Source organism: Leptosomus discolor, chromosome 8 (assembly GCF_034619465.1).
Source record: "Leptosomus discolor isolate bLepDis1 chromosome 8, bLepDis1.hap2, whole genome shotgun sequence".
Taxonomy (NCBI): Eukaryota; Metazoa; Chordata; class Aves; order Leptosomiformes; family Leptosomidae; genus Leptosomus; species Leptosomus discolor.
The window spans coordinates 60,548,221-60,575,185 of NC_141398.1; the positions used below are offsets into that span (position 1 = coordinate 60,548,221).

Below are 26,965 nucleotides of genomic sequence, written 5' to 3' on the forward strand. Positions count from 1 at the left end.
CTGCTCAGGAGATAAAGCCGGGATTTCCGACGCCAATCCAGCCCCTTCCCCAGTAGTAAATACGCGCGGCATTACTGAGTGATGTCATGGCTGGAGCCCATCCCAGCGAGGCCAAGCCTGGATCAGGTTATATCTGTCTTCTCGGAATATTGGCTTACTCCCAGAGGAGCATATTGCCAGTCCAAGGGCAGCGACTGAAGCCACCTCTCCCAAGGTCATCCCCCTCTCGCACACACGGAGGGGACGGCGCTCGCCTCCGCGGCGCGGCCCGAGCCGCCCACGCCGAAGGGGCAGCGCAGCCACGGCGGTCGCTGGCCGCACGTAGGGCCAAACCTCTCGACTCTCTGGCACCGCTTTGTGTTGGCACCGGCGAGGACCCCCAGCCCCCCGCCCTGGTGCTTCATCGCCTGGTTGCCTTTGAGGCGCAGTGTGAAAGGGGGAATGGGAACCCCGTCCGCTCCAGCTCCGTGGTACGTCTAAACAACCACACTTCAGTACGGTTTTGTCACATTGAGGCTGGCACCTTCTGGCCGGGAGCGTCGCAGCGGGAGCCCGGGTGCCCTCCAGACCCGAAACGCTGCTTGTTTCAGTCCGTGAGCGCAGCCGGCCTCGCCTGGGTGGGTGTCTGTGCTGGGCTTTGGACCCGTTCAGCTTCCGTTGCCCTCCGTCGTTAAAAGGAGGCAAGTTTGGCCTCGCTGAAGCAAAGCTGTAAGGCAGGCGCCGTGAAACCCTCTTGTCTCCCTCCCAGGTCAGGCTGGCAGAGGTCAGTGAAGTCCCCTCGAAGCAAACCGCGCTGCTTCGCTTCCCCTCGGGCCGTCATTCTGTTGAAATGATGCAACTCTTTCGAAAGAGATCCGGCCTCGTTAGCAACAAGCCTGATCAGAAGGTGGATGGAGGCAAGGTGTGACGTGCCTCGAGCGAAGGGGAGGTAGGGGCACGCATGGCGCTGGCACCTGCAGTGACGGGGGGGGGGCCCGCCGAGCCCCGCCGTTCCCGGCACGCTTTGCCGCGGCCGCCGTACCCCGCGGTTCCCCGCTGGAGCCCCCGCGCCTCTCTGCTCCGGGCCTGTGCTGGAGGGAGCCTCCCCCATCCGGCAGCATTTCCAAACGAGCCGTTTCCTCACCCAACCACAGCCGGGGGGTCGCTAACCCCCCGCCGTGGCTCCCGCCGCTGGGGGGGTGAAGAGGTGACGCTCGTCGCTGCGGCAGCCGCCCGGCCAAGCAGGGTGTCGTGCACGGGCTGGAGCGGAGCGGAGGGCTCGTGCCCTGCCCGTGTTTGTGGCACATTTCCCGCCGTCTCCTTCCCAGGGCCACCGCAGCACCCAGCCCGCCTCAAGAGCCCGTGCCAGGCTCCTTGCAGCCTCGAAGGGACCAGCCTTGGGTTTCGCAGCCTCGGCCAGGACAAGGGACAGGTTCCTCCTCAAGCAGAGCGGGGGCTGATGTCCCTCTCTGCGGACAGCGAGTGTGCCAGGAGAGCCCACGTGGCCAGCGTGGAGCGGAGGCGGGCAGCCACACAGGCCACCCAGCATCTCCCTGGGCAGCTCGGCCGCGCCGGGTGGGATCTGTGGGGTGGAGGAGCCGCTGGTGTCTGCACAGCCGGCTGTCACATCCCCGCCGTGCCACGGCAAGCTATGACCGGGCAATACGGATTAATTGCAGCCAGTTTAATTTTGTGTCTGTAAATTAAGCTGTTTGACGATTAAGCCAGTGATACAAAGAGACTTCCAGGAGCGAGGAGGACATTAACATGCTAATAGACCTTGCTGGTGGAAGGTTTACTTAGACACATCCCAGGGGGCCGATGACAATTAAAATCCTAAGAGACTCTTCTAGAAAGAGGATGCTAATTCAGACCTGCTGGGAAGGGAGATAATTATTTGTTATCATTTTATGTAGCCCTACAACCTCCCATGCGAGAATGCCTGAGATACTTTAGGACAGGTAAGTTAGGAGAGCTAACAGCAGTGCTGATGGCTAAAAGTTGTCCTGGAGCCACCTGAGGGAGAGACGTGGGCGGGAGGGAGACAGGAAAAGCTGCAGAAACCATCCTGGTCAGCAAGACAGGCGATGAGAGAGAAACAAGCCTGACTTCTTGAAGGCACATCAAAGAAGTGGGCAGGAGAGATCAGACCTGCAGGCCTGGCAAACAGAACGTTCATTTCAGTAGAGCAAGAAGGGTGCAGCTGTGGCATTGCTCCGAAATGCCTTCCTGCCCCAAAGAAATACTCAGCAGAGGACATGGAGCTCACCCGCTGCTGTGCACAGCGAGTGCAAAATAGGAGGAGATTACACAAGATTTAGGATCAGGGACTTAAAATACAATGACCTTTGTGATAGCTGTACATCGGGAACATAACACTGCTCATAACCTTGACACGCTCTGGGAGGGTTTCCACCGCTGTTAGAACGACACGCGTGCACCAGCAGGACACTTTGGAGCGCAGACTGTCCGTCGTGTTGTAGCTTGGCCACTGTGAGTTGTCAAACGCATTGTAATGGCTTTTCCAGAGAAGGGAGATCACAGGAGCCAGCTCACCTGCCTGACCAAGAGCAAACATATAAACGTGTATGTTATTTGTTCGCTCATTTTACTTCGGTGCGTGCTTGTGGATCCAGCTGCAGACGCTAAACGCTGTTTGCTGTCAGAGCTAATTCACACCTTGAGCTGTCAGAAGGAAAGTCTTCCTGAGCCACAGCTGCAAAGGGAGGGAGCTGCTCCCTTTCCTCTCTGTTGAATCTAAGATGGCAGAGGTGGTTTGTTTCTTCTTTTCCCAGCCGTTACAATTGTGGGGGACAGGACATAAAAATCCCAGAGTGGGGCTAGTTGTGCACTCCCACCACGACTCTGCTTCCCTTGTGCCAGCTCTCCCTGCCAGCCATGCCTCCACGGCGGTGGCGAGTGGCCGCAGCCTCTCTCCTGGGCCTGCAGGAACCTGCTTGCTCCTCCCAGGGGGTTTGTTCTCCTCCTGCCTAAATCTGTTGGGGGCTGGAGGGGAACACACACACACACACACACACACACACACACAAGACCTGGCCAGGGCTGGGCTGCACTGAAGGGCCTGTTTGTGGGGGCCTGGCTGCGTTGTGGGAACCGTCTGCTCCAGGGCACTTGGCCAAGCAGGGCTTGGCCTGGGGCTCGTCTGCAGAAGGCAGCGGCGTTGGCGGGACTGGGCTGCGGGGGGCCTGGCCGGGGGTTGGCCGGGCTGGGCTGCGGGGGGCCCGGCCGGGGGTTGGCCGGGCTGGGCTGCGGGGGGGCCTGGCCCAGGCTAGGCCGCAGAGGCCTGGCCGGGCTAGGCCCTGGCCGAGGCCGCGCTGCAGGGCCCCAGGCTGGGCTGGGGCGGAACCGGGCCCAGTCCGGCGGCCGGCGAGTGCCGGGATTCCCCGTTCCCGCGGTACCGGCGGGGGCCAGGCCCAGCAACCCCCGCGCGGCCGCAGCCGGGGGGGCGGGGCTAACGGGCCCCCGTCGGTCCCGCCCTGCCGCCGACGCTTGCGCCCGCCATCTTGAGGCATGGCAGTGCCGCCGGTGCCGGCCCTTTTCCAAGATGGCCGCTCGCTCTTCACCGAGCACTTCCGTCCCCGTTGACGCCTCCGGCTCCCGGCGCGGCGGCGAGCGTAGCGGCCTGTTGGCGCGGCCCCGCCGTCAGCGGCCCCTCGGCGCTCGTTAGCTGCCGCCGCCGCCGCCGCCCCTCGGAGGCTTCCAGGCGGGATCATGGCGCTGCTGCTGCGGCTGCTGCTGCTCCGGGAGCGCTGCAGCTACTGGCGGCGGCCTGCCCCGGCCTGGGCCCGGGCTCGCCCGCGGCCTGGCGGCGGTCCCCTCGGTGCGGGACGCGGCCTACAGGTAACGGGGTGGCGGTGGCGGGGCCCGCGGAGCGGGGTGGGCCGGCCTCGGGGCGGGGCCTGGCTTCCCCCGTGGGCGGTGGGGAGTGCAGCGCCGAGCACCGGGGCGGGGGGCTGCCGGTCCCACCGGGCAGGGAGGCCCCGTGCTGGGGTACCTCGTTGTTGACGCCTCACGGAGCCCCTCGCCTCGCCTCCTCAGCGGCCTTCCCGGGCACTGACTGGCGCCGCTGGGCCTCCGCGGAGGGCAGCGTCCCCCCGGGGGGGAGCCGGGCCCGGCCTGGCAGGGGGCTCTGCCTGCGGGGCAGGGGGCTCTGCCTGCGGGGCCGGGAGCAGCAGAGAAGGGAACGGAGGGATCAGCCCTCACGGTTTTGTGTTTAAATAGGATCTTGCTTCGAGACGGGGCTTTCCTTAGAAGATTTCTCGGGTTAGACCATCCCGAAGGGCCATCCTTCAGTGCTACATAGCAGTAATTCGTGGGGAGTACCATAGGACGACAACACCGAGGCTGTCATCAGCAAGAAAATGTGGATTAAGGGATTATTTTTCTAACTTCAGTCTTGCTGCCTCTGCATTTCTTGTGATAACAAACGCCCACCGCATCGCTGTGTGCCACAGATGTGTTTTCCCCATTTTGCAGCGCTGCTGTATTGCAGGGCTCCAACACAGCCCTCGATGCGAAAGGCGAGGCTGCTCTTTAAACGAGGCCTCCAACATGATTTAAGACTGTTTTGTGGTTTTCTTCAGTGCAGTGAAAAAGCACTGGCCTTTCCAAGGAGGCGATGGAGGAAGAACAATTGTGGGACTGCGTTGTGAATCGTGCCAGGTTTTTCTGTGATCAATTTAAACTAGTTTCAGCTGTTCTGTTCTAGAAAGTATCGATCCCCAGAGGTTACCCTTTCGCGGTTGTGTTGCCGCCCAGCAAACCCGGAAAAAAGGGCGAGGGATTTCAGCCTGGTCAGTGCCCCTGTCTGGTTTGCTGCAGGGAAATGTGTGCCTGTGCAGCAGAGAGGGGTGGTGAGTCAGGGTATCCGTGCGTCGGAGAAGGGGCGAGACTTGTGTGCGTTTAGCGAGAGTATTAGTAAATGTTAGTTCAAATGTGGTGAAGTTGCCTTGAAATGTGACTGTCAGCTGCAGGATTGCTGCTGAATTGCCGCGGGGAAATGGCTGTGTGGTCCTCGCTGCCGTGCAGCAGGGTCACAGAGCGGTAGTCCTTGAGATTTCCTGTTGTGGGAGGCTGTCTTTACGTTTTAAGACCTTACTTTCAACGTACCTTTAGAATGAAGGACGGAGATACAGGGAGGAAAAAGATAAAATTTTCAAGTGTTTTGACTGTGTTTCTATTTATACGCGTGCTTTCTTTAAACTGGGTTGTAAACAACATCTCCAGAGTCACATGGCGAGTCCACAGCACAACCAGGAATAATAATCAGGTCTCCCAGGTGCTGGCCCTGCAGTTTACCCACAGTATTTTCAGGTTTAGACATCTTAGTCTCACGGCATACAAAAAGGCGAAGCCAGTCGCAGTACTTTTCCAATAGTTGTCTTTTTTCCTTTATCTTCTTCAGAGCCTTCTGTCTCATACGCTTTCCCCCGCACGTCAAGGTCTCAGTGGAGTCCTGGTGAAACAACACCTAATTCGAGATCCAGTCAGGCTTTGGAATCTCTTAGGTAAGTCCCGAAGAGCAACCGTGCAGGTGGAGGAGGGGAAAAGATCTTATTTAGGGAGAGTATTGACTTTTCCTTACCTTCCCTTCCTGAAACCGAAATAAAGCTGTTCTATTCTTGGCGCTGGGAGCTGTGTGCAGTTGCAGGGGTGCTGGGGTTTTGTTTGGTGACAGGGGTGAACAATGGCACCTTTCCACAAGGAGCTCAGCGTGATTAAGTAAGCACTTGAGTCATTAGACCTACAAGCTAATTTAAAAACTGCAGACTTTAAAGGAGAGAATCTTTCTCTGACTCATTAGCAAAGCCTAAGACGAAAGTGTCATTCGCCTTTGTCGGAACACACGTTGTGTGACCTTGCTGAAAGCCTTGCACTGGAGTAAGTTAAGTGTGTTAGAAAATGGTACCCGAATTCTTAGAGCAGAAGCACGGAAAGGTAGAACAAAGGCAATTGCTCTTCTCGCTACCCTCTTGAAATTGGGAAGACGAGTTTGCTGATGCCTTTATGATTTAAACAAAACTGGTCACGGCTGTTCTGGCCTGGTGAGCTTGGGCTGCCTTACCTTTGAGAGGTTGCTGGGGGGTTTTAAGTTAAAATAGGAATATATGCATAATCATCCAAATGGCAGTGAGCTCTCGGGTAGAACTAGGAGGGGACAAGCAGTCCGGTTTCTGGGTTTGCTTCTCTTTCCGGAGCCTCCGTGAAAGACCGTGGGAAGTGGCAGCTGCTGTCCTCAAGTCAGTTTTTCTTCTCAACTTTTTTCATTTTTCTGGCAAAAAAAGTCTTTGCTTATTGTTTTGTAGCAGCCACTGTAAGTCTTACTGTTCGTCACCTTAATTCCTTGGCTTTTATGAGAGAATCCCAACAGTGCTTACTGAGAAACCTGCCTTTGGGTCCAGCTCATCCGTCTCCTTTCGTAAGCTCCGTGTACAGCTCTGGTGCGAGGCTGTTCTGAACTGACCACGCCAGCGTTAACTGTGGGTTTGTGCCTTGGGAAACGTGAACGTGTTTCAGCACCGAAGAAATTTCTCCACGTTGTTTTCTTTGCCACATTAAAGTGAACTCTAAACAAAGCCATATTTTGATTGGATTGTCAAAAAAATATATATTACATCAGGAAACCGAAGGAGCCTGTCCCCCCCGTTACCCCCTCGGGTGAGGCTGTCCCGTTTCCCCAGCCCACGAGCGAAGCTGTGCACTAGGGTGGGTGTGGAGCTGGGCTTTCCCTGCCTTTGGAGCTCACGTGGGTTTCTGCCACCCTCAGCCCCCGCCTCTCGCCCTCTCCTGAGGTCCTCTGGTACTAACTCCTTCACTCTGCTTGCCTGCAGGTAGCACTTACTATTTTACTACTTCAAGCTCTCGAGGGAGTAACCAGAAGAATGGAGGATTCAAAAAGAAATCTCCCCAGGAGGATGAGGGTACGTGTGTGCCAAAAAAAGATATTTAATGAAACGAACTGTGTGTGTGAGGGGGGTAAGGGACGGCGTGGAAGATTCACCTTAATGCTTCTGTCTCTGGGTGCTATCAGGCTGTACCTGACTTACCACCCCTACAAGCCTGTGGCTAAGAACAAGCGTGAAGGTGTGTGGTGGCTTAGGTGATGGAACACTGAGATTTAAGACGCATCATGAAACTGATGCTTTTCCTGTGCCGCTCTGCAGCCTGTGCAAGGAACGTCCTTGATGTTTGCCTGAGTTTCACCGCTTTACAAAGGGGGCCGGTAGTATTAACTGTGTTCTGGTTTGGAGGTTGTGTTGTAGAGCATTTTGACTTGCTGAACTTGTATTAACCAAATTCAGTCCTTTAAGCTGGATTCTCGTGGGTTTTTTTTTCTTAATTTCTCTTCACTGTGGGTATGTCTCTACTTCTGGTGATTTACAGTGCTCAAGGTTAAAAATAGATTCCTTAGAGAGTTCTTAGCTGTGTTACTAATGGCACTTGCTCAGAAATTTTCTTTTTTTTTAAATCCATCTTCCTAGATGCTGTTTCTTGCATTCCTTATACTGCCTAAGCCCCAGGCATCCTGCTGTACTGGACTTTCTGAAAACGAGTTTTATCTCACTAAATGTGTTCTGGAAGCTGGGGATCTACGTGCTGTGCCAGATTATGTCGAGAAGCAGAGGAGTGCCCTCTCTGTATTTTAAGCTTAAGGGGATGAGGAATTTAATGACACTAATGGGGTGGGGGTGCAGGGGAGTAACTTCAGTGTACGAGACACAAACCCAGCATAACTTCCTCCAGGAGTGTTCTGGTCCTTGTGGGGGGCACTGTTCTCTTCTACCGGTAGGTTTTCACCGAACTCACTGCAAATAGGAGCAGGTTTGTGGGTGTCCCTTCAAGTCTTGGTGGTGTTGTCAACTTTCTGCTGTTTGCAGACTGACAACAGCTGCATTTCCGTTTAAAAAGGGTAATTTGACTCTTCCACTGCTGGAAAGAAAATTCTTTGCTTGGGGGTGAGTACGTGCCGCGCAGGAACTGAAGTGCGTGGGGAGGCTTTCTAGGCTCTGGCCAAGGCATGTTTTCAGGACCAGTAGGGTAGATTTTTAGCTGGGCAGTCCCACGGCGGGTGGCACGTCCTGTATCTGCTGGCCTGGTGGGGCAGTTTAGGAAAGGTGTCGGAGCGGCCCAGGGGAAGGTCTCGTTCTTCTGTCCTGTCAGTAGTGCTTGCAGCAGCGTAACAGGCCTGAGCTTTTTCTTCGTTTTATGACATGAGTTGATGTTTGCAGGGGCTGGCGATGTCTTGAGGGAGTTGGGGATGTCTGCTGTGCCCCATGTTTCCTGGACCTTTGAGCGAGGGATAAAGCTGTACATGGAGGGCTCCAGACCTCGGCACTGCGAGTTGGAAGGCACTTAACATCGTGCTTAACTCACACAGATCGTGATACCATTTTATAAATGACATGATAAACTTTGACCTAGGTATCATCAGATAGTGTAATAGCTTGGCTTTTCCTTTGTTGTCCTTAAACATAATGGTCAAATCCTCGTGGAACTGCCTTTTGGGGTAACAGCAGTCAGCTGCTGCTCACTTTTAGCCTGACTTGTGCCATTGCAAGTGCCTTTGCCTGTTTGATCCGTTTAACTGGGCTGAAGTTGTGGATGGGATGTGAGTGCAGGTATCCCGGAGTCCTTGTGGAGGAAGCCAGAGCTTGGTGGTTGAGACCCTGAGGGTCTGCGAGACCACACAGGGCGCCTGTGGGCGCGGCGCCCGAAGCAGCGCTGGAGCTGTTAAAATTAGCAAACAGTAACACGCCGTGTTCGGTGGCCTCTTTCCTCCTGTGATTAATGGACGGCTTGACTTTGGGAGGTGGAATGCTGCCCCATCTCTCCAGGGGAATACTCGTCTCTGCAGTAATTATTAAAAAGAACTCTTCAAACTGTCACCGCAGCCCTTGCAAGATTTTAATCGGAGAGTTCAGGTTTGGGGTTAATGGCAAATCGCTGCTTCGTGGAGGCTTTTGGAGACTACAAAGCTGGGAGTGCTCCCACAGCTGTTGCTTGCAAGTGTCACATCCAGTGACTGGTTCTCGTTTACTGAATGTGGTGGGGGAGCTCACGGTGCAATACGAATGTTGTGCTGTGGAGATAGTCACGCTTTACATCAGCTTAGAAATAGGTTGATTTTGTCATTAATTAAATAAGAGTAGAGGACAGCTTTGCGTTGCCTTCCAGCTTTCTAGAAATGGTGGGTTTTTTGCTGAAATTATTCAGCTGTGGGTTAAAGGTCCTTGATGAGCCTAATTCCTCGAAACTGGAGAAGCTGTTTGTGTCGGCGTACCTAATGGCCAGCTTGGTGATCTTTTTGCGATCATATCCTCAGTTCTGCGGACTTTGGAACATACCGTGTGCATCCTCACTCTGAAAGTTAATACAGAAAGGTGCTTTAGCAATAGTTGACTGACGTCTCCAAGGAACTTACATAGCAAAAGGCGGAGTTTCTTTCTGGGTTTACTCAGTTTTCTAGGGTGGTATCTTTTCTCTCTAGAATCTTTTTATTTAGAACTTGCTCAGCGTTTCAGGGTATTGCCCAGACTAAGGCCTCTATCGTACTATATTTTAATTTTCTTTAACAAGACTGTAGTGGATGTCGTCCTGCAGCTTTGTGATGAATTGCTTTCTTCTAATAAAGCTGGATCTGGCAGATAACCCAGAAGTGAGGAGATGGCATCGAAGAACAAAGTGGATGGGCTGGACGCGGTGCCTGAGCTTGTCACTGTCTTTTGAAATGATGACCTTATCTGAAAAGCTGCATTGTTTCTATTTAAGAGCAAGCCCTTCCTGTTAGATGTGGAGCAGAGCTAGGAAACCAGTGAAAAATGATGCTGTGTGTCTGAAGGACAGAGTTCTTTTTTTAGCATCTGACTGGGTCATATGTTTGTCCCTCGGTTTTGTTGCAGTATGTGTAGGGTCTAATTGGTGGCTAGTGATAAATGCTGGTGTCGGAACATTTGTTATGAATTTGCAAATAAATCGAATCTGGGCTGCAGCAGGCAGAGGCACTAGCAGTCCGGTGGCGCAGCATTAATTTATTTCTGGGTGTAGAATAGTATTTATGTATGCCATGTTGCTACTGATGTTAAAGTGTGTATCAAGAACAAGTGCTAAATTACCTATCGAGAACATTCACATGTGACTGGAAAGAGGAGGAGCTATTTGTTGTCATCTTAACAGCTCACACACTAGCGAGCAGTTGACATTGAACGGTGCTGCGGCCGTCCTTTGCAGACCACGGAATTTTAAATTTGCCTATGCAGTGCAAAAAAATGTTGGGAGTCTGGGGAAAAAGAAGGGTTGGTGGTAATATTCAAAGTAAACCATCCGTTTTCCTCATGTCATCACTTCAGTGTGTCCCTAGTACGGTAAAGGCAGGGGAAGGCACGTCTAGCATGGGAAGCCCTCTGGTACAGATCCTTAACGTGGACAAGGTACCGAACGTTTTTGAACGTGAGGTTGGTTGTACAGCGTGGGGGAAAAGCAGTGTGGTTTTAAGGCAGGGAGACTGATCTGCAGTGTATTTATTATTTCAGATTTGCTGGAAATGCAGGTATTTTCTTCGGTAGTAGAAACATTGCTGGTCTCGTGACACAGGGCGCCAGCAGGTCAGGAGCTCACCGGGAAGCAATTATCTCTTATAATGCTGTGCCGTGTGATTTACCAGTGGCACTCTGACTGGTTTTACTCCTGATGTTTTCCAGTGGATGTGTTAGCAGCAGGCTGAGGGCTAGGCAGTGGAGAAGCGTGTTCTGTAGAAGTGGGCTGTAGTCATTCGTGAGTTTGATTTTAGCAGCGAGGGTCCAGCTTTATTTGGCCTGTGTCCATCTTAGGCCAGGTAAGTGACACAGTCTCTGATTTTAGAGTAGAATGGCATTTGGTGGGGCTGTAGTGGGTCTAGTGGACTATGACCATCTGATGTCTCCTAGACCAGGATTAGACTGCCTTAAAACAAATCATTGCTCCTCCAAATACGTCTGAGATTGCTGTCTGTCGGTGTACACGTAACTTCTGGAAGTGAGGGGCTTGCTTTGCCTCGCTGAGCCTGCGATTCCTCCTCTTACTGAAGCAACAATTAAAGCAAAAGAGGTGATCCCCCCCATCATCTTCTCTGTGCACACAGTGCCTCACTGCATGCCTCCAGGGCGCGGGGGAACAGCTGAACATAGCCGCAGGAATGTGATGCAAGCGGATTTTTTGCTGGCTAGCAGGATGCAAAATTTGCCCCCTTCCGGGCAACCACTAAGTTTACATCTGAGTGTTTGTGCTTTCATAACCGGGCTTTTGACCTGGTGCTGTTTCACGTGTGCAGCTGGGGCCCTGGGGTCTGACAGTCTAGAAGCCAGCAAGGTCTCAGGAATGTCGTGCAGTCCAAAAAACTGACTCACTTGCGTAACCTTGGGCAAGTCACGCCACTTCCTCTGTGAGCCAAGCCAGAAAACTGGGTGTGCAGTGCAAGTTAGGTACTGCTTCTGGGGCTAGCCCTTCAGGAGGAACCAAACATGCAAGAAAACAAAAAAAAAAAACCCAAAGGTACTGCTGTGTTAGTCTCTGTCATTTAATTGTCCCTTCTTTGGGTCAGAAAGCTCCACAATTATGTGATCATGTCTTTTTTTTTTTTTTTTCTCTATTTTTTTTTTTCCTAAAGAGGAGGAGAAACGCAGGAAAAGGGAAAATCAGATGCATCTTGAACGCTTACGGGCCCTCCTCATCATAACTTTCATAGTGCTGCTGTTCCGATTCACGGTCAGCGAGAACAGAGAAGGGACCAGCATTTCCTGGAACTACTTTGTGAATGAGATGCTGGCGAAGGGGGAGGTCCAGAGAATCGAGGTGGTGCCAGAAAGCGATATTGTGGAAATTTATCTGCACCCCGGAGGAACTCCACATGGGCAAGTTGTGAGTGACTTCCTGCGGTTGGAACGAATGATCTTGGATTGCGCTGTTGAAAAGAATTGAATTAATGGATATGTATGTTTGGTAAAACTCTGGCTGGTAAATTTACTGCTCATCAATTTTTCCCTTTCTTGTATTTGAAGTTCAGGGGGCTTCTGTCACTCATATCAACCTGGAACTAAGCTGTTTAGTTTAAATTGTAAAAATAATCAGTTTTGGCCTGGAAGAAAATCTTACGTATGTCTGAAAAGCTGGAAAAATTCAATAGTTTTTTCTACGGGGTCGGTCTGATATGTGAGAAGGTGTCTGGAAGATCGTACATTCTTGTTACTAGATCTTGTTTCAAGAATTTTCTCCTGTTGGGATTTTAGATTCAAGTGTTCTGTCAGACTGTGTGACAGACTTCCTTCCTAAATCTTCCAAAATGGAAACAAAGCAAAGTTTGATCACGGCCTTCCTTCCAGGAGTTGCCACTAAGAATCATTACAAACTGGCTTGCGATCAAAGTACTGCTCATGGATACACCCCGTTTTGTTCAGTGACTTGCGGTCCATTTGCAAACCGCTGGATGAAATTAATTTCTGACAGATACAGAAACAAGCTCCAAGAAGCCAGAGTGGAGCATGAGACACCTTCCCAGTGATGCAGTTTTCCATATATAGGACCAAATTTTGTCTGAGCCCAAGGTGTCAGCGTAACTGGGTTGATAGTACTAACTCCATCCTTCAGCTTGCCTTGTTTCTGGAGAGCTGAGACTTAGTTCTTGCCTTCTATGCTTTCATAAGGTGCAGAAAAGACCAGAGGTGTTCCTGAGGTCGTTCGGAGCCCTGGTGCCCGTTCCCTGCTCAGGAGTTCCCTGGTGCAGTGTCAAAGGGTGTGACATAAGGCTCACTTTTGTCTGACTTGTTGGTGTTGTGCACCACTTCTGCTCGTCGCTGTATCCTGATACTGCCCTACTCACACGCTCCTTTTGGTTGCATGTCCCCAGAACGTTACCCTGTTGTACACCATGCGGGTGGCAAACATTGACAAATTTGAAGAGAAGCTGAGAGCTGCGGAGGACGAGCTGAATATTGATGAGAGAGAGAGAATTCCTGTTTCCTACAAACATCCCGGCTTTTATGGAAAGTATGAGATAAATTTGTGCTTACTGTTGCTCTTACATTGGTGACAACATCCCTCACTTGGAGAGGAAAGGCGCTTTCAACCCAATGTTGTTACGTAGACATAGAACAAAAAAGTGGTCTCAGTTTTGGAGCACTTACCCTGTCCTACAGAAATAGGTGTGCTCTAGATGTACCTTAGCGTTTCAGAAGTGAGGGTCCCAAGAAGGCGTCTGGAACTGCGGCGCGCAGCAGACCAAAACGTTTCGGGTCAGTGTCAGCCAGTCTGAGGAAAGTCTGTGTTCTTGCCCAGCTGAGCACTTTTTGTGCTTGTGATCAATTATTCAAGTGCAGAGTGTGATAGAAATCCTGACTCAACAAGTGATGTTAGGCCCTGGTCTGTAGAGAATGCTGGTGGTGCAGCCAGCCCGCCCTCGTTAAAATGCTTCGAGGAAGGCCTGCGGTGGTGGTTGGGTCTGTAAAAATAAACACCTAGTTTTGGCCCGCTTCTGCAGCAGCTGTAGATCAGAGGACAGCCTGTGCTGGTGCTCGCTCCAGCTGTGAGCCACATACTGAGCAGCGCAGCTTTGATGCTAGCCTACCAAATCTCAATGAGAGGAGCGCTGCTGTTAAACTAACAGCCCTTTTCTGTTAGCTGAACCCAAGATCCTTTGCTGGGGGGAAAAAAAAAAACCAAACCCAGACCAACCTGCTCCAAGGTTTTAATTCCGAAGTAAGCTGTAATGAGCGAGAAGAGGGAAGGTCTGTCAGACACTGGAGCGCTGGCTGGGCTTTGTTCTGCGCCTTCATACGATGCACTGGTGTTTTGTGGTCGTTGGCTGCTGCGGTGGCTTGTTTGCCCTTCTGTGAAGAGCGGCAGCTTGTTTTTGCAAAGCGGGGTTTGGGGAGCCGGAGCACAGGACAGACCAGTGACGCTCACTCGCTGGGCGACGGAACGAGTCCACCTCCGTCACGGGTGGCCGTTACCCTGGTGTAGGAAGATGCTTTTTTGGAGAGAAAGTAGGAAGAAGTAGGAAGAAGTTTGGAGAGCTGTCAGCAAATTGCTTGTTCTAAAGCACTGGAAGAGATGTAGGGCAGAAGTCCTGTCTGCTGAGTAAAGAAATCCCCATTCCTGACAACAGATAGCGTCGTGCCACTGCAGTTCTGTGCTGAGACAGCCTGGCCACCTGCTTGGGCACCCTGCAGAGAGCATCATCTGCTTTTGGTAGCTCACAGGCTTTGGAGCACAGTGGCTTTCCCACTGGCCGTTCCCACCTCCAGTGTGTGTGATTCTTCCTCCCAGACACCTACCAAAACGCGAAACAGATGCCACGTTTGTGTATGAACAGTTACCTGGAACGGGTTTTCTCTAGTTACTTGTCCTCTGAACAACATTTGCACGTTTTTAATACATGGTTTATATGAAGATAAACTTTTTTAATTCAGTATTAGCTGAAATTCAGAACTTGCCAGTTTTTTCAAACGTGTGTGTAGTGGGAAGAGTAGACTGAGCCGTCAGCTGCCAACGCTGCTTCCCCTGCCCCTGAGAAGAGAGTAGGGTTTTTTTTTTAAGAGCTATTGTAGGGTCTGAAGTCTCCCAGGAGACTTGATGAATCTCTGGAGAATTGGGAATCTCAATCTGGAGTTTGAACCTGCGAGGCGCAGAGCACTTGCGGCTTGGATTCGGTTTACCCTGGGATGCGTTTCAGAGTTAATCCTGTTTGCATAGTTGACAAACTGAAGGTGACTTTCAGTTTCCAGTTGATCTCTCTCAGAGAGAAACAAATGCAGCGGGGTATCTGGCACATGCTGGTCCCCTTGCTTCAGTAAGTCACCCCTCTGCGAGGGCTGGAGCGCGCATTCCTAGTTTAAAGAGAAGACACAGAAGTGTGGTGAGACCAGGTGATTCCCCAGGCGTGTGAAGCAGCACAGGGTCCCACAAATCCCAACTTGTCATCTGAGATATGATCATTTTTCCTTCTATTGAAAGTGTCCTTTAGTTAGAGCTCACAGGATATTTGTCCTCAGCGTGTTTGTCTTGTAACTGTGTTAAACCTGCAGTGTCTCTGCACCTCTCCCTCCCAATGCGATTGGGGTTGCAGAGGATCCACAAAAGCGTGAGGAAGTTTGTTGCTGTAGCGCTTCCTTCTGTCCTGAAGAACTTCAGAGAGCCTTGACCAGGGAGAGCCAGCCAGACTAGGCAGAGCTGCCCCTGAATGGGAGACCCGCACTGGGATTTCAGCCAGGATTAGGGGAGTTGGAATCTCCCTCGCGTTGCCAGATGCAGCGAGCTCCCCGTGGGTGGGCTGCCAGTCCCGCCGGATTCTGCTCTGGGGGTCCCTTGGCTGCCTGAAGGTAGAAGTAGAAATGCCTCTGAAGGGGATGGTGAGGTCCAGTTTCTTCCCTGGCTGTTGGCAGTATTTGCCAGTGTCCTCTGTTTTAACTTTTTAGGTGATGGAATTGTTGGGGTGGGGTTTTTTTAGTTTTTATAGATATGTAAAACCCTGTAAAGGTTCCGTTTCCTTAGTCATGTCTGCTCGTTGCTGCACTTGCAGCCTAAATGTCAGGACCTTTAACGTGCTAAAATAGCGATGTTGAGTAACATTTACCAAGTTGTGGCCCAGCACTTCAATTTTTACCTGTCTCGCTTTCTTTCGTCCTTTTAGTGATGTCATTTCCCTGATAGTGACCCTTGTGGCTGTGTCCATGTTGTGGAGCATCTTCCGCCTGATCAGGGTGGCGAGCCGGGTGGGAGGATTCAACGCCTTTGTGAGTATCCTGGATCTTGGTGGTGTTTTGCAGCCTGGGGGGGGGGGGGGGGGGGAAGTCTTGTCTTCTGCTGGCCCAATCCCCTCCCCTTGCCCCGGCAAGCTCGGCGCAGGATGAGAACTAACGGGTGCCAAGGTCTCTCCAGTCTTGACACATCTTGCCTCTTTTCCTGTCCCCATCATCTGACAAGACCCTGCAGTCACGGGCCTTAGCTGAGGCCCTTTCTTTCCCCGGCGGCAGGAAGGGCTGAGCTCAGTGAATTTGCAGTCCGGTTTGCTCTGCTGTTTTCAAAGCCTGTTAATGGGTTGCAGCTGCAGATGGTGTTTTTCTCTGGGCCCTGCCAATGTGCCTCCCATACAGCCAGAAGTAGGAATTGCTGCTTTCTGCAAAATGAGTTCTCAATTTATAAAGTATGTTCAGATTCTGGATTTCATTACGTGCTGGCCTGGGCTGCTCATGCCACATGCCTCGCTTGCAACATCAGTCAAATCTCCTCCTCCCCTCTTCCACCCTTGTCTGGATCAGCTGATGAGACTCTGTAGAAATCGGCCCCGGGGTGCCCTGCCATTGACCGCAGGGGTTTGGGGATGAAAATGTGGTGAAGTCAGTCCCTTGTTTGATTTCCCACTCAGCCTCCTTTGCAGCTCCCTCCTGACTTTGGGATTCTCTTTACACAAAGGGATGCAGCTGCTCAGAGGAGAATATTTTAAAGAAGCGTTGAGTAATGAGGGCCTTGAGGACTAGATTCTGTCCTTGCATAAGTGGGGACAGCTAGGCTCTGCCTGTTTAACTCTTCCTGTGGATAAGCTGATGTTTCTGAGGCCTGAGAAGCTCCAAACTTTCTTCTCAAAGAGAAAAAAAAAAACCCTGAGTAGCTGTTTTCAGTAGAGCCTAATGAGCAGTTACAAGTAGGGCGTTTAACTGCATTCTTGTTTGGACTGTCACTGTGGCTTAACACACACCAGGAGACTGAAATGTGGTGGCTGTTAAATTTGAGAACCTGCAGTTCTGTCCTGGGTTGTGTTGCAGTGGAAACCAGCGGCAGCACTGGACAAGGGTGCAGAGCGTCTGTTTATACGTGTTTACAGCGTTGGTAGCTATTTACCACTGACAGCTAGTTACAATCGATACCTATTCCCCAAAACTGTACCTGTCCTGTGTGGATGAAGGATCAGAGCGGTTAGAAATCGGGGAGAAGGTCCCAAATAAGGTGTTGGGCATTCTGCACACTTTCAGTAAGTGTCCCTGCCTGGTCTGCGTGGAGTTTGAGCTGGATTGTGTTGGGACTGTTACTGCAGGTTTATTCTGTCTCTTCCCACCAACCTGTGGATAACTAAAGTTTGAGTCAATAATCCGCCTGTGAAGTGTTTCCAAAGCAAAAGTTAGTAAAATACCGATGTGTTGGTGGGCGTTTTAGTGTGGTTTGTTTGGGGCAGCTTATACCTGTGCTGTGCTGTCCCCCCAAGTACAGCAAACAGCCTCTCCAGACTGTTGCCCTGGCCAGAGTCAGACCATGTCTTCAATACTTGTGCTGCCTTCCACAGAACCAGCTGAAAATGGCTCGTTTCACCATTGTGGATGGGAAATCTGGAAAAGGGATTAGCTTCAAGGACGTAGCGGGAATGCACGAGGCGAAAATGGAAGTCAAAGAATTTGTGGACTATTTAAAGGTATAGACAAGTAGAACAGAGTAAGTCCTTGCTGCCTGTCTTCCGGGAGAGATGGCTGACGGGGGGAGGAGGGTATGTGCTTCTCTTTATCCTTCATGGTACTGAGCAGCCTCTGTTTAAATAAGCTGGTGGCTTTTTACACTGTGGTCAGCACGGCTCGCTCTCTGTGTTTCCAGTGCCGCGGCAGGAATGCAGATGTAGCTGCTCCCACTAGCAGCTCGGAGCTGCTCTGGCTGAAAACGGTGTTGGGAGGGCATTTTCTTGGGCAGATGCTTCCCGTGAGCTGCGGAGCTGACAGAGCTGTCTTGTCCTTGCAGAGTCCTGATCGCTACCTTCAGCTGGGGGCCAAAGTGCCCAAGGGTGCCCTGTTACTGGGACCGCCAGGCTGTGGAAAGACCTTGCTGGCGAAGGCCGTGGCTACAGAAGCGCAAGTGCCGTTTCTGGCCATGGCGGGCTCTGAGTTTGTGGAGGTGATAGGAGGTGAGCTTTTGGGGAGGAAGGGGGCGGGGGTTACTTGGTCTGTGGTGGAGTTGGAGGGTGCTGGCCGGGCCTCTCACAAGAGTTTTAGCACGGGGAGGATGAGTTGGATATTTCTAACAAAAATACAAAAGGTTTTTGGTGGTAGAGAGTACTTAATTATGTAGTCCTTAAGATGCACGCCCTCTGAATGGGTAGTTGTTTCTTTCTGGCGGTATGCAGCCGTGGTTCTTCACCTGAAAGCATTATCTCTGACTTCCCTGTACCTATTATTAAAGCCACTGACTGAAGCTTCCTTCCTCATGTGAGAACGCTGATGGATTTTCTGCTGCTCCCTGCTGTGATGGGGAAAGTACGGCCTCTTTGTGCCTTGGGATTTCCATCTTCCTCCTTTCCTTCCTTCTTCCCAGATCTCTTGAGGCCTGACACGGGTCAGTGTGCAGGAACATGTTGAATATTTCTGACCTGTGGAAGGAACAGGAGTTTGTGGTAGGAGCTGGGAGCAGAGCTCCTCTTACAGCAGCTGTAGCCGTCCCTGGCATTCTGGGAGCTCAGTTAAAAGCCAGCACTCTCCAGGAGGAGCTGTGCCTAAGGAGTAAACATAGGAGTTCTGTAGCTGTTTCTTTGTGCCAGGAGTGTTGAGAAGAGGGACTGTCACACACTGAGGGTTTGCCCAGCGTCCGGTGTAACGCTGGGGTCTAGTAATCCTGTTCTCCGCTGTACTGCCAGTTTTTGCGGTGAGGCTGATTTCTTCTTCCCCTCCCTTGTAGGTCTCGGAGCTGCCCGAGTTCGCAGCCTCTTCAGAGAAGCCCAGGCTCGCGCCCCCTGCATTGTGTACATCGACGAAATCGATGCCGTGGGCAAGAAGCGCTCAACCAATATATCTGGTTTTGCCAATGCTGAGGAGGAGCAGACCTTAAACCAGCTGCTGGTGGAGATGGATGGTCAGTGTTTCCCTCTGCCTCTCGGCAGCTGGGCCCTTACCACCTTAGAGAGCCAAGCTGTTGGCCTGTACGTCTTTGTCCTGCTTGAACTCGCCGTGCCTCTCGAGCGTTCTCTTCCTGCTGAAGTAGTGACCGTTGCATTGAAACAGATCTCGTTCCCCTCTTGCCTGGGACAGGGCCAGCTTGCACTTCAGCCTGCTCAGGACTGAGCCCAGAACTGCAGCTTGGTCGTGTCCTTGCTAAAGGGCTGTCTGTAGGACAAGTGATAACTGTTTTGGACTGCTGCTTCGTGAAGGGGCTGTGGCCCTGGAAGTCAGGATGTTTTTGTCCTCTGTGGACACCAGCGTGGCCTTGGCTGGCCTTGCTCTGCTCTCAGAGGTTGTCCTGTCACTCACTTGAAGTGGGTCCTTTCTGTTCTTTTTCTCCTTCACCAGCTGCTGCACTGAGTGCAGAGGAAAAGCGGCAGCAGCTGCCGTTCAGCACAGGGTTTGTGGAAGTTGTGTGCCCAGTACTCGCTTCACGCTGACCCGGGCTTTCCTGCAGACCCCTTGGGAATCTCCTCAAGCACCGGTCTGAACCCTTGTACCCCATCAGTAGTCCCTGTTTCTGAAGGCACTGTAGTATCTCTCTCTTCATCTGTCCCATAGGCAGGACTACCCCAGAGCTGATGGTGCCTGAGGAGGTAATTGGGCTCAGGACAGATCTCTGTGTATGTGCTGAGTTGTGGAGATAACCCTCTTGAAATCGAGACGTTTCTGTAGGCTTTTAAGGGTTTGGGGCTAAATCTAGGAAATCTTGTAACCCTGGAGCGAACCGCTTCTGTGACTCTGCTGGAGACCCAGAGCCAGAAGCGAGCGCTGTGCCACATCCAGGGTGAATTTGCACCAACAGCCGCGTGAGCATCCACCTGCTGATGAAATCAACCGCAAATGTGCATTAGAGACCGTGGCTGGCAGAGGGCAGCAACCCCAAAGGCTCTTCCTGCAGCAAATGGCTTCGGTTCGGGAGGGTGTTTTCCCACTGGTGATTGGAGAAGAATTCTTTACAGTACTGGGGAACCAAAAGGAAATGGACTGGGAGCCAGGGCGCTGCTGTCTGTGGAGGGTAACGTTGAGGTCCGGCTGGCCATCGGGGGTCGTTGGATACTTGCTGTGCTCGGCCTGAGACAGGTAGTGGTTTAAAGCCTGTTAAGGTTTAAAGTTGAGTTGTCCCAGAGGGACGAATGCCGAAAAGAATGATCCTTTGGCTGTTGTTAATCATAACTCCGAGAGAGCCTGCAGCACTGACCCAGCTCGTCATGTTGCCGTCGCTAAATCCTGTTCTGGCAGAGCAGGGTAAGGGATGACGAGCCGCCTGTCCGTCAGGGAGTGTTTGTGTCAGCCTGCTCTTCCGTGGGACGGAGCCGCCTTTTCCCTCCACTGTGACACTTGTTGTCTCGTCACACGCTTCACATGAGAAATCAAAATCCGTCCTGCCCTGGGAGAATCCCCCTTTCTCCAGACCTTGTTACAGGGGTGAAAACCGCTTGCTCCTCTGCTGGGTGTTTGCAGGGAACGGAGGGTGCGGCCCTGCTGAAGCAGAGCACGGTTGAGCAGCAAGGCCGCCTTCTGGAGATGGCTCTGGAGTCAGCCCTCCCTTGTCGAGGCGAGGAGCTGGGACTGGTGAAAACGCTTTCAGCAAAGGGTAGATGTTCCCCCGTGCTGCACGCAGGATGATCTGTCGTTCTGGATCTCTGCCCTTGCTGCAGAAGGAGGAGAAATTGTAAGCAGGAGCACAGCGTGGTACAGGCAGGGTAGAGTGGTCCTGCTGCGCAGAGACCCTCCAGGCCCCTCTCTGCTTCAGCACGGGTACCACGAAGTTTTTGAAGGAGAGGAACGAGCTTTAAGTAGGTCCTGAACAACCAGGCAGAAATCTGGTTCGTGGAGGAACGTGTTTGAAACGCACAATGTTACACAGATACCAAGAATCACCCTAAATACGGGTGTGCATTTCCCTGGGACTTGGCACGTGCCCTCCCTTGGGCAACGGGGCACGTGAATATACCTGAAGTGACTAGAACTGGTTGCAGCTGTACCTCTGCAGTAGGTGGTCTCGACCGAAAAGGCCAGTAGTAGCACACAGCCGCAGTCCTGGCTTGGCTGGGTGGTTTTTTCCCTCCTGGCACTTGTAGGGTGAGCTGGCAGTGGCTTAACGCTGAATGAAATGGAGGCCCGTGCGTTCAGGAACGTGTAGTCAGTCACTACAATCCACATCTCTCTGCTAAATATGCAAATGGCTGATTTCCTCCAGTCTGTAGAAATTAGGTGTGGTTTCTAGAGTGTTTTCTTGGCGAGTCTCGGTTCAGGAATTAGGGTACAACTCTATTGGAAAGTTGAGTTTAGAAGGCGGATATTATCCTCAGTATGTGCTCTAATAGTCCCTTGTTTGCTGTGTGCTGCCTAGTTTATTTTTAAATTTATATTGTCTCATTGTTTATTCGTGTCTCCTACAGATCATCTACTAAGTCCCTCATTTTGCTAAGTGCTTTATCAAACACACGCTTAAAAAAAAAAGGCAGCCCAAGGAGTTTACAGCGTCAAATAGGAGACAGCTGGCAAGGACTGTCAGGCGAGTACAAGAAACACGGGCTTGCTGCTGGCTTGTGCTCCTCAGCAGGGATCTTGGCACATGTGACTGAAATGTTATCTAACCGAGCACGTTACCGAAGAGAACGCTGAAGCGCTACGTGCATCGTGGCAAAATGTTTTTCGGGATGATAGTGAATAGGGTTTTTAGGAGGTTAACAGTCCTACCCAAGCGGAGGAGTGGTGTGTGTTTGTAATGAGGAAGCCTTGAAATGGAAGGTTGAGAGCGCTGTTGTAGCTGTCTTTAGCTTAAATTGATGGTTGGAGTTCTGCAAGGCAACACCGTAGAGCCGAGTTAGCTGTTAATTTGAACAGAAATCGTGCACAAAAGTAGATCTGTGAGTCATCCGCGGTGATTGTTGAATTTGTGTGTTCGAGTGAGATTACTCAGAGGTAAGGTAGAGGAAGAAAAGGAAGGTCAGAGCTATATGGAACCTGCTCTGCAGGCTGGAGGAAGGATGAGGACATCGAGAAAGGAGCCATTATGCGAAGCCATATGGGAGGAATGTGCAGTTTGCTACTCAGTCGCTCTGGTACGTGGATTTTGGAGTCGTTGCAGTGCGCCTCCTACAAGCGACCTTGGTTCCCTTCACCCTGACAGATTTCTTCATGTTCTGGGAGCACCAGGAGTCTTGTGGGAGAAGGAGGGGGGGACGGGAGGGAGCCTGGATGTAGAAAAGCTGTTTTTAAAGCCGGAGTGACACGTGTACTCCAGTCTTTGTCAAAACAGGTGCCTGGTTTGAATAGTTGAATCTTCCCTCACAAACCGAAAACAAGCGGAAGAGGAATCTGATCCAAATGTCTCCTCCGTTCTGAATGCATCGGCGAGGAGCTTGGCAGTCCTGGGCTGAGCTGGGTTTTGTGAATGAAAACGCAGAACATCTTTTTGGGAGCAGCTCTTCACCTGGAGTTCTCAGGCCAGACCTCTGCCCTGCTCTGTGCTGCATGCAGGTTCCTGACCCCGAGGCGTCCCTCACGGGGGTGGCCCCGTTTCGCTGACACTGCTCACAGAGGGTGTCCGAAAGGCTTTTGAACAAATGCTTTAGAGACTGACACAGGGTAATCACGCAGAGGAGGTGCCCGTCAGAGTCATGTGCTGCGTCAGTGGGGAGCAGAGCCCTTGGCAGCTCAAGTGGGCCCTTTTTTCCTTTCCTGTTTGAAGTGGCTCCATTTGTAGATATTGTAGATATGAAGGCTCTCTTTAGGCTGAATTTTCAGAGCTGTGTTTTATTTGTTGATGTGGCTGAGGTGGTATTTTTGTAGACTGTTCCTTTGGCTGATCTTTGCCTGAGGAAGCCAAAGCCTGCGACGTGCCAGGTGGTGTTGCGTTGGGAGCAGCGATACGAGTTGGAGGCTGCAGTTGGAGATTTCTTGGAGCGGCGTTTTGCACCGCTGGGATACGGGCTTGAGAGCAAGTGGGGCAGAAGCCGACGTGAGGAGGATGCTCTCGGCGGTTCTGGGGGGTTTTTTTAATATTCGTTGTAATACTCAGAGCTGTTTTAAGAGAGTCTTCCCAGCTGCAAAGCAGATAATGTGCGGTACCACCTAATCCTGCCGGGTGAATGAAGCTCGCTATCCCCCAAGTGCCTGCCAGTCTGCTGGTTTATCGCCCTCCAAAGCACAGTGTAATACATCCCTGAAGAATGGCCGGCTCCATCCTCTGCAGGAGCTTATTTAGACAGCGTCCTGCAGGGGGGAAGAACTGAGGTTTGCGACGGCGTGAGCTGACAGGGCCAGTCCTCTGACTTACCTGGAACCTTAATCCCTCTGCCGAGCTCTTGTGCGCTGACACGTTTGGCAGCTCTTCGGGCGGAGCTGGAGAGCGCTGCAGCTCGCCCAGCTTACGTGCACCGAGCTGCCCCTTGGCAGCGAAGGCGGCGCGTGGGACCACCGCGTCCTCTCCCTGGGAAGGCTGCTGTGTGCCGGGGCTGGTGGATCTGCTGCGAGCAGGTGACTCGTGCCCGGGGGCCTGCGGGCGCCTGGCAGCAGGTAGGCAATAAGCAGCGTGCTTCAGCGACTCGACGTGGATCTCTGGCTCCCCAGCCAAGCGGCGCGACCGCCTGCCCCTTCCTGCCCTCCTCCAGCTGCTGGTGCTCTGGCTCTCCCCGGGAAGCCCCGTCTGCCTTTGATGCCTTCGTCCTGCAGGCTGCTCTCGCGCAGCCTGTAAATCCTGATGCTCCCTTCATCTTCTGAGACCTGGAGACAAAACCATCCCTGGCTGGTGCTTGAGCTCGCGTGGGCTCATCATCGCCTCAGAGCTGTTTGCCTGCCTTTTGTGCCTGCCTACGTGTCTGCGGTGTAAGTTCTGCAGGGCTGGTCTTGGCGCTGGTCTGCAGCGTGCCCGGGTGCCTTCTGAGGGGTAAAAAGTGCGAAGGCAAAGACCAAATCGTGCTGTGACGTGCGCCTTGCTGGGTGGCCGGGCTGTGTCCTCTCTTTCTGCGTTAACCCGAGCTGGTGAGAAGCAAGCCTGTCCCTTCCCTGGTGATCCCGGTGGTCTGTCTGTGACCGAAGGCTAAAAGTAAATGAAAGGGCTCTCCGTGGAAATGCTTGGGAGGGAGAGGCTCTTTCAGGTGGCAAACGTTGTACCACCTGGAGCTAAAGGAGCAGGAATTCACTTCAGCCCGGGGGTGAGAAGGCATCTCCCAACTCATCAGGCTAGAGATACTCTGTTCTGGTTCCTAGTCAGAGCAATTTCCAAATGGGGCAAAAGGAAGGGGAGAAACAAGTTTCAAGCCAAGGCTTATTAAGGAAATGAAAAGGGAATTTCCGAGTGTCCGGCATGACCAGAGACCAGCCTGGGTGACTTGGGAGGTTCCTTCCTGTCTGGTGCTGCTAGCTGAAGAGGACACTGGCTCAGCCTCAGCTGCCCCAAAGGTGCTGTAAACACCCCCTGGCGTGGTGATAACGCTGTGTGAGACCTTCTCTGCATCCTGCCCTGCCCTCTCCCTTTGTATGCTTGCCCGGCGCTGTCTGTGATGGTGAAAACCTTCGCCTTTGTTTTTTTTGTTTTTGCTTGTTTTTCTCCAGGAATGGGGACCACAGATCATGTCATAGTGCTGGCTTCCACCAACCGTGCTGATGTCTTGGATAACGCTTTGATGAGACCTGGGAGGCTTGACAGGCACATCTTCATTGATCTTCCAACACTCCAGGTACGTTCCACCTGCTGCCCTGTCCTTACCATAGTGCTAACGAGGAGGGTGTCTCGGTCGTTGCTGGTGATTCACTGGCCTGGCGAGGGCTGGGCTCGCAGAAGGCAGAGATGGTAAGCTTCTCTTTGCCTTTTTTCTTATTTATGTGCTCTAAATCAAGGGTTTGACATGCTAATGCGGTTGCTCTGAAGTGACAGCTCACTGTCTTTAAGTGTCTGTGCTCTGGTGAGCTTTGGCGGTGAATTCTTCTGTGGGGTTCTCTTTGCCATGCAGATGCAGAACTATGTCTGTGTCTTCTCTCCAGGGAATTGGGAACTGCCTAATTGGCAAGATGGCTCGGCGAGAGCTTAAATTGTCATGTGCCTTGAGCACCACTTGTTCTGTAGGTTTATTGTCCTCCCTATCCTTGTAAGGCTCCTCATTTTCCTTTAGGCAGCCTGTTAAGTGACTTTCTCCTTCATTTTAAATCCATTTACTAGGAGACTTCCATGTCTGCCGTGTTGACATTTGTAGCAGGGTTTGGGGAACAGGCTCAGCTGCGGTGAAGATCTGTCTGCTCTGCCAGCACAGGCTCTTCTTCTCCCATCTGTGCTTTACTGTCATCTTCAGAGTTTTCAGTTAAAATACCTTAAATGCCTGATAGATTCTGGCACCCGGAAGCATGAACTGTGCAGCTGCCCTGAAGGAGGAAGGGGGAAAAAGCCTGGCAACGGAGCCCATTGTTTTAATCAGGATCTCCTGGACCAGCTGAATGAGTCACTCCCTGGCTACTTGCCAGCCGTCATCTCACCCCCACCTTCTTGTGGGAAATGGTGCCAAGCTAAGGAGCCAGTAGTCGGGGTTTGCAGTCTGCAGCGGGTGAGGAGGGGAGCAGGTAGAGGCAGTCGGAGCTCCTTCCTGCGAGTGCTCTTGTGGTCAAAGTTCAGGCAGATCGGAGTGAAAGTTAGGAGGGGAGAATGGCCCTGAGAGAGAAAGCAGTGACTCATGGTAAGCCTCCGTACATCTGTTCTGAATTTGAGAGCTGGGTGTTTATCAGGGCTCCTGTAGCACTGAAATGCTGTCAGGACAGCCCTGCCCTCTGGTGGCAATGTCCCCGTCCCCGCTGCCAGAGGTCCGCTCCTCCCCTGCTCCCTGCCCCGCGTCCCGGCCGCCACGCTGTGAAGGCTTGCTGGGCTCAGGCGTTCTGTCTTCTTGACAGGAGAGAAGAGAAATCTTTGAGCAGCACCTGAAGGGGCTCAAGCTGATCCAGGATGCCAGCTTCTACTCGCAGCGCCTTGCTGAGCTGACGCCGGGCTTCAGCGGTACGACACGCTGCGTCCCTGTGGGGCTGCCCCGCCTGCTTCTACCCGAGTTCTGCAGTTCGAGCTGGAGCTTCTTGGTTGCTTAGTTTTAACGGGGTGTTTTGGTCGAAAAGGCTTTTTTTCTTCAAGCCTTCTCTATGGAAATAGTGGGAACCAAGCTAGCTCCCTGGTGAGCTCTGATGAGCAGTCATTCATGGCTATTTTCAGTCTTTTCCAGCTTCTGGGACTAGCAGGGTGTGGGGGTAGGGAAACTACACTTCTGTAGTGCCTGGGTTCCTGATTCCTAAGGGGAGGAACCACCGCTCGCGCTTCTCCTGTCCAAGCTGCTGTTGAGAGTGAGACGTTGCACTTCAGGGGAAGGACTCCTGAAGTTGATCTACGTTACCGGGAAAGCGATAGGAGGAACAAATAGTGATTATTTTGTCAGTCAGAGTAGAAATTGGACAACCCTGTCCGGCTCCTGCGTTGAGCCTGCTTCCAGGGTAGGTCCCTGGGAGTTTGAAGCAGTGCTGAGCAAGGGGCTCCAGAGTTCCTGTTTATGTGGAGTTCCTGGAATATCCTTTCTGGGTTTCCCCTCTAACAGGCCCCAGCACACTGCCTCTTCGTGACTTCGTTCAGCAGCCCCCCGCCACCATCACACACACACCCCCCCCCTCCCCAAACTCGGAACAGATGTTCTTTCTCTGCCGCGCAGAGGCTGGGCGGTCGCCGCATGAACAGCGCGGCGGCCCATGCCAACCCGGGCTGCCCACGCCACTCCCCTGCTGCTGAGAGCCGGCCTTGGCCTTGGCTCTGGCCTGTTAATTGATGGCTGAACTCTGTCCTCTGTGTTGCAACGCGACGTGCGTTGCCAAGGCAGTTGTATTGTTCGAATCCAACACAAACACCAGGGACTAGGTTTGCTCTCCGTTCCCGAGGAACAAAAGAGCGCAGGCTGTTTGACTTCCTCAGGCCCTTCTCCAGATTTGTTCTTGCCTCCTCTGTCCTCTGAAATCTCTGTCACATAACAAACCCAACGTAATTCTTGTAAACTCTT

At 52.3% G+C, this 26,965-nt stretch overlaps 1 protein-coding gene across 1 annotated transcript in view; it reads left to right on the forward strand.

The window, feature by feature from the left end:
• The first annotated feature begins 3,711 nt into the window (after nt 1–3,711).
• The window catches only part of SPG7 (SPG7 matrix AAA peptidase subunit, paraplegin), a 32,204-nt gene continuing 8,950 nt past the window's right edge, over nt 3,712–26,965 (forward strand). The window contains exons 1-11 of the mRNA XM_086469130.1: nt 3,712–3,840; nt 5,405–5,507; nt 6,831–6,920; nt 11,642–11,892; nt 12,878–13,017; nt 15,659–15,761; nt 17,306–17,431; nt 17,749–17,911; nt 18,679–18,852; nt 24,504–24,628; nt 25,827–25,929. Coding sequence (XP_086325256.1) covers nt 3,712–3,840; nt 5,405–5,507; nt 6,831–6,920; nt 11,642–11,892; nt 12,878–13,017; nt 15,659–15,761; nt 17,306–17,431; nt 17,749–17,911; nt 18,679–18,852; nt 24,504–24,628; nt 25,827–25,929 — 1,507 coding nt within the window. The remainder of the gene's footprint in view (nt 3,841–5,404; nt 5,508–6,830; nt 6,921–11,641; nt 11,893–12,877; nt 13,018–15,658; nt 15,762–17,305; nt 17,432–17,748; nt 17,912–18,678; nt 18,853–24,503; nt 24,629–25,826; nt 25,930–26,965) is intronic.